The 14,016-nt window shown below is 38.6% G+C and overlaps 1 protein-coding gene across 1 annotated transcript; it reads right to left on the bottom strand.

The window, feature by feature from the left end:
* Positions 1-1,533: 1,533 nt before the first annotated feature.
* LOC140932714 (collagen alpha-5(VI) chain-like) lies at positions 1,534-9,945 on the bottom strand. The gene is made up of 6 exons (XM_073382223.1): positions 9,839-9,945; positions 7,882-8,439; positions 6,658-7,224; positions 5,435-5,470; positions 3,334-3,457; positions 1,534-1,702 (listed from the first exon to the last, which is right to left on the bottom strand). Exons 1-5 carry the CDS (start codon positions 9,885-9,887, stop codon positions 3,342-3,344), a joined length of 1,326 nt encoding a protein of 441 aa, XP_073238324.1. The 5' UTR covers positions 9,888-9,945; the 3' UTR covers positions 1,534-1,702; positions 3,334-3,341.
* Positions 9,946-14,016: the final 4,071 nt, after the last annotated feature.

Here is a 14,016-nt window from a genome sequence, read left to right as displayed (position 1 = left end):
ATGCCTTTTTTTTGGAAATTATTCACGCCCAAGAAACGGGGGGAATAAAACAGAATTGACTCCATCAATCACTTTTTAAGTTAAGTCGTTTTTTTTTCACCTGTGTATCCTACTTTTTAATTCGATGCCTTATAATTTGCCATTAAAATATACCGTACCATGCAAACATAAGCTTCAGGCAGATTGTTTTACTTTTATATTATAAGTTGTCGTGTCTATGTAATAAAGCCTTGAAATCATATTCTTGTCCCGGTCATTTTCTGCTATAAGTTGTTTTCTTGCATTGATGTCTACGAAATTAAGAAGTTTGAGGATAAATAAGCTGATTATGATAAAAAAATCTGTGCCATCCTCTCTCCCGGGCTCAGGTAGGAGCGTCCTGAGGATGGTCAAAACATCGTTTTCTCTATTCCTGTAGACGCAATAGAAAACGACTTTGATTTCACTTTACAATTAAATTTGTAAAATGCTAAATATGATGCGCTAAAGTGCAAACGGTCGAAAACAATGCTGGTTTGGAGGCGGAGCGTTTCATGCGTTTTTGTTCGACACGAACACAGCGTTTTTTGCAAATTCATTAGCGTGAACAGGTGAGTTGAAAATAGTTGAGTCCGAGTTGAAAATAGTCCAAATTGCTTCAACATTCTCTGTAAACCACAGGCGGCCCAAGCTCGGTGCATAAATCACCGTGAGTTTCGATAGTGTTTTGCATATTACGAACGATTTAAAGACTTTGTATGATAAATTCAATATAGTTGTTTAAACGTAGAAATATAGGCATGAATATAGAAAAAAATTCTTTGATGCGGGAGAGATTTGTGAGTTGAGACTGCACAGGGTCACCTGCCTTGCTTCGCTTTGTGTAGGAAAACAATACCGAACAAACAACGAGTCAGAAAACCGTATAAAGTGGCCATAAATTAAGCCCAGCTTACACAGAAAAAGCAACAACAGGCCTTATTTAGTTTACGTAAGTACAATTTATTCTATATTTATGCCTATATTTCTATGTTTTAACAACTATATTGAACTTTTCATACAAAGTCTTTAAATCGTTCGTAATATGAGAAACAGTATCGAAACTTGCGGTAATAAATGCACCGAGCTTGGGCCGCCTGTGCAGACAGTTAAAATAAAAAGAAAATTCTTCAAACAAATGTTAAGAAATAGAAGAAAAAATCATCAAAGTTGGCTCCATAGACGACAATCACATCTTCATTTAAATTTGTATTTTCGCAGTTCAAATCATCATTCTAAGTTTCATTCTTTTCAAGGGTTGAAATGAACTGAACAGATTGGCCTGCTTCTAATGTATGGGTCTTCATCAATTCGTTAGACTAACGCATGCGCAGAGGCCATGGCTTCGAATCCCGTTGGAATCCCAAATTTTTTTTTCGGTTAATTTGCAATTGCTTAAATTGCAATTTCCACTGCCACGATCATATCTTCATTTAGAGTTGACTCCATCAGTTTTTAAGTTATTTCAATCGCTTTATTTCACTTGTTTTTCATGTATCCTATTCTGTAATGCAAATGCCCTTAATTTTCCATTTTAAATATACCAAGCAAACTTGCTTCAGGCATATTGTTTTACTTTTAATGCTCGTAAGTCATCGCGTTTATTCAATCAGTAAAGCCTTAAATAAAAATGATTTCCTTGTGCCGGTCTGTTTTCCGTGCTGAGCAGTCGTTGTCTTGGTTTCTACGAAAGTAAAAACGATCGGGGGTAAATAAGTTGCATCGAACATTTTGTGGCCCTGATTTGACTTCATCAGTCCAGACAATGGTCAAAATTTCGCTTTCTTCATCGTGGTAAACGCAGAAGAGAAGAGAAATTTAAATCAAATGTATGAAGTGTTCACATGATGCGCTAAATGGCTTAGTGCGCATGGTCGGAAACGACGCGAAAATGCTAAAGTATGGAGCGGAGTGTTCGATACAATTTGCTCACGAAAACGGAGTTTTTCGCAAATGCATAAGATGGACGACTTGCCTTAGAAAATCCGATTTGCCTGGACATCACTAACACACAGAGTGATTTTGAGGTATATAATGCATCAAGCTGTTCATTATTGTTGCATTTGTAACGCTTGGGAGACTGACATATTTATCTGTGGTAATTTCGTTTAATATATACTAAAACAGTGGATAGTGTTTTTCGCGCTACTTAATCAGTGAATATCCTGCACTATTCACTGATTCACCTCCAGTTCCTCCGAGCGAGCGACGTCAAACTCGCGTAGGTTGCGAGCAAAATGCCTTCTCGGTTTGCTGCCATAAGAAACTAAGAAATTTCACAACTAATCAAGCAAGCTATTTCCGAAATACATGAAGAAGGTGACGAAGTTCGGTTTGGAAGTTTTAACAGGTAAAGCTTTGTCTTTTTGACTTGAATTTATCGATAAAACGGGTGAAAAATTTTTTTGTTTACAAATGAAAATTAAGCTTAAGTCTTGCGTTACTTTATTTAGTTGACTTGTTCATAAATAAGCTTAAAACTAAATTTAATAATCTTTTTTACAGAATTATTTTAAATACAAAAAGAATTCACAACTCCTTTTGAAGAAACTTTCCCGCAAGAGCTAAACAAACGCCTTCAAAAGTTTTATTTGTCGCTAAGAAAAAGCGACCACCGCGGCCGTTCGGTCATCGCGCGCCAAAATTGTAATCGTTGGCAACAGTAAATGAGTTAAAAATCATCATTTTTGTGCTCAATTATCTCACTGTTTTAGTATATTCAGTGTTAGCCCGCGTAGCAAGCGTTTCCAATCGAGTTATTGCGCGAAAGTTAGAGCGGAAGCAAAAAAAAAGGTTCCTTCATTCCCCTCCCCCTCCCCCGTCATTCATTTTTTTTTTTTGCTCTTGTCCCAGCTTTCTAGACGAACTTCGCGAGGAAACGCTTGCTACGCAGGCTAATTCAGTGTCAGTGGCTAGTACTGGATATTTACCTCGCCGCTTCGCGGCCTCGGTAAATATCCAATACTAGCCACCTCCACTTCGGTGAATAATTGTTATTTATTTAGAAGCAGTTTCTTTGCTAAAAACTTAGCGTAATGAAAGTAATTGTCAAAGCTACCTAGCAAAGTAAATTATATATTATTAATTATACTGTCGCGACTCGGCGCCTCACTACACCAAGGATGAAACCTAAATTCGTTTCGAAAGCAAATTGTTCGTTTTTTATCTCACAATTAGATTGTTAAATCTAACGAGCGTTTAGGAGGTAGGGCAAGGGATCTGGCGATCACATGAAAATTTAGTTTTATATTATCACAACCTATAACACGCCCCGACAATTTCGGGATAGAAGCTCATGCACACTGTATGATTTACCTGAAGATTTAGTAAGGACACATGTAGCATGTTTTAGGACATCGTACTGCCATGTCGTCTGGATGTTGCCTGCAATAATCAGGCGTACCATAACGTTCACACAAAGGATTGGTGTCTTTGCATGCTGCAAAAGCGTGTACATGTGGCATTAAGCTTTAAGAAATTAATTGTATTTAGAGGGGTTATATCACGAGAATATTGCTTTTTTTAAAATAATTCTGTAACAAAGTCATTGAATAGTGCCTTTAACCATACATAAAATGCTCCTGTAGTTTTATAAAGAAGATACCAAACGAATTTCATCGGGGAGCACTAACCCACACAATCATATAGTTGACCCAACCGGGTGTAAACAAAACGTGGACCCTCCCTTCTGGACCCCTCTTTTAAAAAAACAAATTAATATATTAAAAAATGCAAGCAGACAAATAATAAAGTCCCCTACCATCACTCCGTCTTGCACATTTTACCATGAAACTCGAAAGGTGACCGGATAAAGTGCTTCCAAGATACAAATAAAATTTCTATGCTTGTACTATAAAGGCTGACAAACGAATATATCGCCAGTATCCGCAAAACTTTGCGTGCTGCTAAACAAGACGACTTCTCGCGCCTACTACGGCTACGTGAACAACAAACTCCCGCCATTTTCTTCCGCCATCTTGGTTTTACCGCTGTCCGATACCAACGGGTTCACATAGCCCGAGTGTCGCAGATTGTAAAAATGGCGTCGGCGTACGCGTGGGATGGTAAGTTGCATAGAATCTATTTGCATCCTATTATTTTGCTTTGTCGTAGCTTTCAAAAAGGCCTCCTGTACGTTCTAGATGGCTTAATACTAATGAATGTCTTCAATTTATTAGCGGAGGATAACTAAGTGCAGATTATCGAGGTAAGAAATTAAAGTATCGTGTGAGCCTGCGAGACTGAGAATCCCCCACGTACTGTTTTCACTAAAACCGCTGGATACAATAACCTCCTCTGGGTCGCCATTTTTACAATCTGCGACACGCGTGCTATGTGACCCCGTTGGTATCAGGCAGCGGTAAAACCAAGATGGCGGAAGAAAATGGCGGGAGTTTGTTGTTCACGTAGCCGTAGTAGGCGCGAGCAGCACGCAAAGTTTTGCGGATACTGGCGATATATTCGTTTGTCAGCCTTTATAGTACAAGCATAGAAATTTTATTTGTATCTTGGAGGCCCCTTATCCGGTCACCTTTCGAGTTTCATGGTAAAATATGCAAGACGGAGTGATAGAAGGGGACTTTATTATTTGTTTGCTCGCGTTTTTTAATATATTTATTTATTTATTTTATTCAAAAATAAGAGGTGTCCAGAAGGGGGTCCAGAAGGGGGTCCAAAAAGGGGTCCAAAAGGGGGGTCCAGAAGGGAGGGTCCACGTTTTGTCTACACCCGGCCCAACCTTTTCACTGTTTTAAGCTTCAATCCATCTCAATCCCTGTCATCCTTTGCAACAGACGACAGAAAACAGCTTTACAGTTACTTTTGAAATTCAACTGATGCGCGTAAAGTTTTAGCTTTTTAAAAAGATAACAAAAAGTGCGACATTAGCCCCTAAATGGATAAACCCTATTAGATATTGACGCTGCTGCTTTTTTATTTTAATTTTATGGCCTTACAGATTTTTCAGGTGAAATAATATTAGACGGTGTTCATGAAATGTTGGAAAATGACTGAATATTTTAGATGTTCAAGTATTTCTTATGAAGGTTTTTTTAAATTTTGCCCAGGTTTATCAGCAATGTATATTTCCTGGAAAAGCTAAGAACCTTTAAGTCATCAAATAGCTGCATCATTTGTAGACCACTCCTCAATGCACTGTCATTTAACATGCGACGATATTCAAGCTGTTTTTTTTTTTACGCCAACGTTTGCGTCCTGGTCAACACCCCTGAGATGAGGTATTCAAAGCAATCCTCTTGTTCCTTTTTAAATGTCATTTCTCAACTGAGATTAACAATGTCGATCAAGTCTAAACTTACCATCTTATCAGCTCATCTACCTATGATTGGAAATTGCTGAAAAAGTTAACAAGAAGAAAAAAGGAAAAGTAATAAAAAAGGCTGTTTTCCATACGTACTCTCGATAGCTCCGGGCAGCTTTGTGGGCAGTGGCTCTGTGAAAGTAAAATAGGCCAGCTTCAAATCACACATTACAAAATTCTGACTCCTGAAGAAAAACAAACAACGTAAATGTTCAATCTGTTCAATAGATAGTTTTAATGCGCAGCTTGTGAATGTCCTGATTCACACTTAATTTTAAACACCGCTCTAGTCACTGGCATCGTACAGCCATGATCCATTCATCGCGAATCTGACATTTACTTTTGGCGAAGTGTGGCATTACAGGATCGCCATCGCCGTAAAACCCCGTACATCTGGACTTGCTTACGCACAACTTTGTCAACTTTTCATGTCAAATTTCCAAGATTATAATTACTCTGCGAGCAGAGGTTGCTCTCTTGGGTGGCTTTTGGCGTTTAAGAAGTCATCCGCGCGGCTTGTCAAACGCTTAGTTGCTTTGTTTATACGAACTGGGGCGTATAAACAAAGCAACTACGCCACTGACAGGCCACGTAAACGACTTCGTAAACGCTAAGCCGGAGCCAAGCGAGAGAGAAACCTCTGCTCGCAGGGTACATTAAGATGGAACTATCAGACGACATCTTGAATCAAGAAACAACCAATGTCTAGTCTTTCTAAAACCATCCGGGCAATAAACGCGTGCACAAAACTTTAACAATGAAATTTAGCAACGTGAGAAAAACATCCTCGAAAAACATCATTTTTCAGTGGAAAGTACACATTACTACGAGAACCTCTGCTAAAAAAATTGTTTTGAACATTACTTAATTTTTTTATATATTTTTTCAACCGTTTTTTTATGAGCCTTTCAATTTTGTGATCAGCGGAACGGGTGTGCCAAAGAAATTAGACATTAAAAATTTCTCGTTTTGTTCAAAACGCCAAATTTTTTGAAGAAGTTCTTGTCGTAATGTGTTCTCCTTTCAGTTGAAATTTTTAAAAGGAATGACGCGAACCATTTGAGACATTTAATTTTAACCATTTAACTTGATTAAATTTTCCAATTTCTGCTCATATTTCCCCAAGTAAATGGGCTCAGTCAGACTGAGAACACATTTTTGTCAGATGGATAACACTTATCAAAAGGACAACTCCCTGCTAAGGGACTCGCAGTTGACACAAGAAAAATACTCGTCAAGTACCCCCCTTGTCAAGTTTTGTGTTGCATTGAAAGAAGATTTTCTTATGTCATAAGGAACCGAAATTTATAGATACTCACTGCAGGCGTTTTTAAGGATCCCTTTTATATCTTCTACCACAACAGCTTTATCCGTGTTCACCACGACGTCCTCCAATCTGTCTGTCATCAACCTGAGTCTTTCCTTATTTGCATTAGCGGTAACGCCCACTGCAATAACCCGGACACCTTTTTCTTTCAAGGGTTGGGAGGCGTCTCTAAGGCCTTTTGGAATTTCCCAAGATAAGTCTTTAGTCTGCACACCGTCGGTGAAAATAATGGCAATGTTAGGGCGGCTGATGGATATTGTTTTGAAAATTTCACTGGAAGCTTTTGACAGGGCCCTGTCGATTCGTGTTTGTTTGCCGATGAAAGGCAACGCCTTGAGAGCTCCCTGGAACTCGGACGTGGTCGCATACTCTCCGAAGAGGCCATCGATTGTCGGTAAATGGCTGAAGTGCATCAGAGCTACTTTGCTCGTGTCTGTTTGATCTGTTCCTCCAATGTTCATATCCTTTGTTAGGTCGAGGACGACCTTCTTCTCTTTGAGAAATACATCAGTTATACTTCCTGAGGCATCCAAGATGAAAGCCACATTCACCGGACAAGCTGAAATAAATTTATACAATTTTGCAACTTATAAACTATCATTCTGTTATAGAAAAATATTATTTGATAAAAGAAACTGAAAACTATTAGTTCTTCTGAATCGAAGGCGTGCGTTCCATCGACTTCCCCATAACCGCGTAAACTTTGGCGGTTACTCAAACCACCACCGGTAAGAGTTTTATCTCATAACTTTAACATGAGAAAGGTCACGTGACCTCCTGCTACACAAAACAACGAAAGTCCATTCACAATCAGCGTCGACGCTCGATACATATTCTTCGTTTTCACTGTCACGCAATAAACACGGCTCAAAAAAATATATTAGAAACCGTCCAATAGAATACTGAGTAGGAGGGCTAGATCACAATATTTTTGCTGATGTTTCGCTGTTTTCGTTAACTATATATAACAGCTTAAACTACGATAGTAAAAGAAACTTCTTTTCTTTACAAAATTTATTTTAAGTCATCGCAACATTGTTTGGGAATAAAGTCACGCATTGATTCAAATCAAGGCAAAACCGAAAACTTAACGTCGCTGCTTCTCAATATTTACATAAATGCAATTCGTTTTAGTTTGGTCGGCACCCGCATTCCTTTTGTCGCTTTTCTCTTGCTTTCTCTCGTTTGTTTTTTTTTTCAGATTGTGATAACTCACCACAGGCTTTTTTTACCAATGAACCTAGCTTGTCCTTCAAATGGTTGAAATCGGTGGCAGTTATCGCGTTTGCATCGTCCCCCGCAATGAGTTTCAGCTGCTCTACGTCGACTCCACTGCCAATACCAACAGCGAGTAGCCGGACACTAGCATTGCGCAATTCAGAGGACAACTGTTTTAATTTTTCATCTTCAATGGGCTGTTTTCCATCTGTTAGCAGAAGGAGAAGCTTTATTCTGTCGCTTGAGCGGACTTTCTCGAACACCTCTTTAGCTTTGCTCAACCCATTATCGATACGTGTCGCGGAGCCTTCTGTTCGATATTTAATGTCGTCAACGGCACTTTCAAAATCAGCCAATGCTGGAGCCTCTTTGAATCCAATCTTCTCCGTAGCAGTGACAGCAAACTGTATAACAGCTGCCCGACTCTTGCCTGGTGCCACACCCAACTCTTTGGCTGCTTTTTTGACGAAGTCTTTTTCTTGATCAAAGCCATTAGGTGTCATACTTCCTGACGAGTCTATCAGAAAGGCTACATCCAGGTCACATGACGGCGTTTCTAAATTAAAAGGATAATTATATGCAAATAGCGAAATTAGCGATACCTCTCCCCCCAAATGAGAAAATTTTATAGTTTTTAAAGATTAAGGCATATCTTTGATGAGAATGCACTTTCTTTGGACTTCACAACGAGAAAAATGCTGGAAAGATGCCTGGACGGTCAATTAAAATTCTCGGCAACGACGGAGCCCAGGATCGAGCCATACGGAGACCCAAATAACCAAACAAAGAAATAAACAAAAAATGGTGAAATTGAGTAAAGGGCTAAAAATAAAAAAAAATAAAAAAATGACACTCGAGTTTTTTAATGAATGTTTTGATGGCGCTGGATGCTTAGTACATTTGAAATTTTTTTCGAAAAATTGCAAAGTGCTAGTGCTTATTTGGTGCCTTGTTCGGAGCTTAAAATGACCTTTCATTATATACATACTGAGAAATACTCACCAAAAAGTTGTGTTGTAAATTTTGATATGCAAATGAGTGCTAGCCAATCAAAGGAGTGAACTATGGTTTTCACACGTGAAAAAAATGATACGTCCAATCAGAATCGCGAACGATGTTTTTTCACATGTGAGAAAAATGATACGTCCAATCAGAAGCCACAGAGGTGTGTGAGTTTCGCGCCAAAATTCCCGCCCTTTTATTGCAGCTCGCAGCGCCGCTTCGCACACATTCGAGGAGAAAAGTTTTTCTCAAAGAGTTTTTTCTCGTTAAAAAAGTGAAAAACATTTCAGAAATTGAGTGGAATAGTTTCGTTTGTTTCACTGTCGATAAAGAAAACTGTGGAGAGCTGGCGAAACAACAGCGGAAGGGCAAAAACAGAACAAGACGTAAGCTTATGTTGTGCTTTTTGCCGGAGCTACTTTGTCTTCCATTTATAAGCTTAAGCTAATATATTGAAACTGGCCATTTTACTTAAATTCACTCATTTTCAATTGTACATTCAGAGCAAACAGTTAAGATTACTTGTAGTTCTTGGATTACCTCATATCCTTACCGTCATTTATGTTTTTTAAGAAAGGTTTCTACTAAAAAGCTGATACTTCGTTTTCATTGTTATTTCGTGGTGTGTAGCGGCAAATGTAAGCATTTTGGAAAGATTTAAAATAAAAAGGCCACCAAAATGATGAAAGTCTCAGTATGTATACACTAAACACAATACCACATGTAAAGTGCTTCGTACGGTATTTACCCACTCGTTTTTGAATCAGAAATCTCACTCGTTCGCTGCGCTCTCGTTCGATTTCTGATACAAAAACAACTCGTGTGTAAATACCGTACGCCAGCACTTTCCATGAAGTATTCTCTATATCGCGGCTCCGGCCAGCTTAGGACGTAAACAAGTTAAAGGACTGCAAAGCAAACAAACTAAAGAAAACTTTTTAACAAGAACTCACCACAGGATACGCCGTAAAATAAAACGAAAAGGGCGATGATCTGTTTCATTGTCAATGCAAGGCTGTTTGCTTTAGGAGACTGAATCTTCTGCGTTCAGTAAAGAAACGGGATGGATTGATGTGGTCTTCTAAGTACCTCCTCTTAAAAAATTTCCATTACATTATATTCAAATAGCTTCCTTAAGTGCTGGGATTGATAAGGGCTGAGTGAAAGCAATTTAATAAGCGAACATAAATTACAGTTACACCGCTTAAATATAGCGAAAAAGGATGACCCAAGTTTCTGGTGTTACAGTACTGAAGTTTTGTCTTTTCATTAATTTGCTTTAACTTAAGGCTTCTTGGTGTCTATTTCATAATAGTTTGCTATAAATCTACGAAGTGTACGTGTGAAACGTAGTCATTAAAATTCCACGATCGAGGGTAAATTCGTTTCCAGTATACGCTTACAGAAGCATTTACCCACTGGAATTTTTTTAATCTTATTTTAGCTAGAAAACATAAAAAAATCCAACGGGCACCAAGGGCCATACTGCGAATTAATTCACCTTTCGGGTCATAATCAAGGAGGTTTGCTATCGATCGTTGGGCTGAATAATTATTCAATTGAATATTTACTAGTCTCAATGTTTTTACCGCGTAAATCGCGAGTTCGAAACTGCCCAACGAACGAAACAAAAGAAGTATAAAAACTCATTGAAGCCTAGTAAGCTTCTTTATATATATATATATATAGCGTGTCTTATCGTTTTCGTGCATTCGAAGCGTAATTGGAATTATACAAAGTTGTCTGTGTGTGCCCACTTGAAGAAAGACAACTAAGTCATCAGTGTTGCCAAACAGGCCCGGGACGCCGTGATTAAAAGTGAAACGTGAACTTTGATGAAACCTTCTTGTTTTTGAGCTCAGAACAGTGATCGGTGGTATAAAAACTTCTAAATTCAAAACAGAGAACAGGAAACCTGGAAAATGAGAAAAAAAGAAAGAAAGAAAGCAGAATCGTCTATTAAATATTAATATTAATTTTAATGTTCGGTCAGTAGTTTGTACTTTGAGAGTTCGAGTCTGCCCATCAAACTAACCCAAAAATATGATCCATCTTTCGACAACGGAACAAAGGACCGTAAATACCAAATCACTTCTTTATATTTTTTTCTTTTCGTGCATGCGATAGTTAAGTGAAAGTTTACAAAGACGAGTGAGACTACTCAGTGAAGTACCTTAAAGTACCGTAAAGTAACTGCCGCCAGACAGGCCGACGTAAGCTGTTAATTGATTTTTAAATAAGCCTTTTTTTAAAATATTTTTTGTTTTGAACTCAGATAGTGAGAATGAATAATAAATAAACACTTTGAAAAAACGAAGCAAACAAGAAAATCAGGAAAATAACAAAAAAGCCAAAGTTTGAAAGGGCCCTTTATCGAGTCTGCTCTCGTTAATAACTTGCACACACGATATTTTACAGTACATGTAGTTTAGGAAAACCACCTCCCCCACCCCCTTGACCAAAAGGAAAAATGAAAACCCCATCCCCACCTTAAATGAGAACTAAGTCAAAAAGGTAACAGAAGGGTCCAAGATGTTAGTATTTCAGATATACTGAAATACTAACATCTAGGACCCTTCTGCTACCTCTTTGTTTTAGTTTTCTCCTATGGTGGGGGTGGGGGTTTTCATTTGTTCTTTTGGTCATGGGGGCGGGGGGGAGGGGGGTTGTCCGAAACTACTGCTTCAGGCACCAGCTAATCTTCAAAGATTGTAAGAACCGATGCGAAAGCCGCGCGGGGGCTAGGGAGAGAGGAGCGACTGTCCCCTTCCCCAGGTCATGCGTGTCTTATTTCCAGGCGTCCCTAATCGATGAAATTCGCGGATAATCAATAAAATCGATTGTAATTGATAAGAAATAAGCCCCAGAACTTATAATTTTCAAAGGCCCTTTTTGAGGGGCTTTTATTCGGAGGGGCTTCTATTTATTACGGTTCTGGAAAATTTGCGTTTGAAAATCGGCTAGGCCTTATATACTTGGAGGGAAGTTTGCGTCTCAAAATCGATTGGGCTAGCTTATAGTTGGAAGGAAATTTATGTCGGTAATTTGCAGAAAGGTTTTTCCGAAACTCGCCTAGAGAAAGTGGACCTTTCTAAAACGCAGCCAAGTACAAGTCCCCGGAGTGGTTATGTATGGAAGGGCCATTCAATGAATGGTTTTTTGCGTTACGAGTTTTGGGGGCTTTCATTTAGAGTGGCTTATACATGGAGGGGCTATTTTCTGAATTTTAGGGTATTTTCTCGTCTCTGTAATTTGGTCGCAAATTGTTATTTTGGATAAAATAACGGTATGTAGCATCCCCACATTGCGAGGGTTGTCAAATACACCCGCACTATAACGACATGACTCACACTGCTTTCCTGGAATTCATGGCTTTTGCTAAATGTAGAGAGTGTGAATGTATTTTGAATTTCTCTTGTGGTTAAGAAATTTGTTTGGGAAATTTCATACCGGAACCACTGATGTGGCAGTTTAGAGTCAACTGATGCACTTTTAACAATGCTAAATTTGGGACCAAGACCAACAAAGAATGAAGCCCAAATGAAAAGAAGACAATTGTATAAAGGCGAATGTTTGTTTACATTTTTTGCCTCATTAATTACAAGTATTTCGATCCAGTTTATAGCCAATAACATCACGGCCTCTCTCCTCCGCAGAGGCTCCCCCTGGGTATCCCTATTAAAATAGCAATAATCGAAAAAAAAAAAAAAAAATAGAAAGCGCGCGCTCCCATCGTGCCCCACGCGCTTTCTTTTTTCTCTCTCTCCCCAGCCTCCCTACAACATAAAGAGGCCTCTGAGGGGTAGAGACCGTCACGGCTCAACTGACAAAAGACCTATAACATCGCGACTTACATGATCAATTAGGTCAATAACCAGAGTTTAATACTATCAACTGACGAGATACAACTCCCTTTGACACTGAAGATGACTACCACATAGGTTGTCGAAACGTAAGTCACGTGTCAGCAACTGTCCTATTCAGGACTCATTCACCCGGACGATCATACTCAACCTAATTATAAAATTTTCTTATCATTATCTGATGAAGCTTGTAAAATAAAATTTCTGATTATTGAAGGAGCATAACAATTCAGTTGTTACTGAAAATTTTAGCCCGATATGTGGAACGTTTTCGGATAAATTCTCTTTAAAGACTCTGAATTCTACAATTTTACAAAGAATGTATGGCTCATTAACTTTTTTGCAACCCAGCAATTTCGCAGATCTTGATGACTGATATTTCCTTCAATATTGCTCGCTGAGAATTGCTCAAATTGCGCTAGTTAATCAGCTTTATGCTAATGAGGCAGAAAAGGAAACATTGAGGTCAGCAAAGATTCGCCTAATGGCCTAATCAGTTAAGCACAAACGGAAAACTTAAGGCATTGCAAGACAGGTGTGTTTCTGAAGAAAGGTTCGCCTACTGTACATTCACTGAAACACGAATGTCTCCAAAGGCGACCAAAAGAGGGGATGGAAGTTCATTCATGCACTGTTCATAATTAAAGCCAAAAGAACAAACACTGAATATATGCATTTTTATTTCCTTGTTTTCTTGCATTTCATCTCCCTGCTGTTTTCTTGATTTCTACGGAAGAAAGAAGTTTAAGGATAAATAAAATGCTAATAACCATGCATGACAATGCCGCTTTGATACGATCGAAAAAATAATTACGTTTTTCATATTTCGTATATCCTGAGAAAACAGCCGAAATTTCGCGATGCTACCACTTGTTTCCTCTTAAACGAGCACAAAAATTCCATACAGTTGACGTCTCTCTACCCAGATCTGAGTAGTGTTTCTGATTTTCATGTGCCGCGAGGGACATCTGATTAAACTAAACGAAAGCACTCACGCAGATTTTGGTTTTAACAGGTCATCAGAATGGAATTTCTGCAGTCGTTCCAAAAGACGTTACTTCGCCGTAAAAACCAGTATTTGTGGTAACGTCGGATAAGCAAGTCGTGTCTTCTACTCTCCAAAACCAGTTATCGAGAGCAAAACAATATTTCCGTAGAAAAAATTCTTCAAGATTTATTGTTGATTTGAAGCGCGGTCCCAGGGATGTGTTGTGAGAATAGAATTCTTTGTTTGCACTTATACTTTACACATACGAAAGTTTTTAGTA

Source organism: Porites lutea, chromosome 4, assembly GCF_958299795.1.
Source record: "Porites lutea chromosome 4, jaPorLute2.1, whole genome shotgun sequence".
NCBI lineage: Eukaryota > Metazoa > Cnidaria > Anthozoa > Scleractinia > Poritidae > Porites > Porites lutea.
This window is presented reverse-complemented; position numbering and strand designations above follow the sequence as displayed.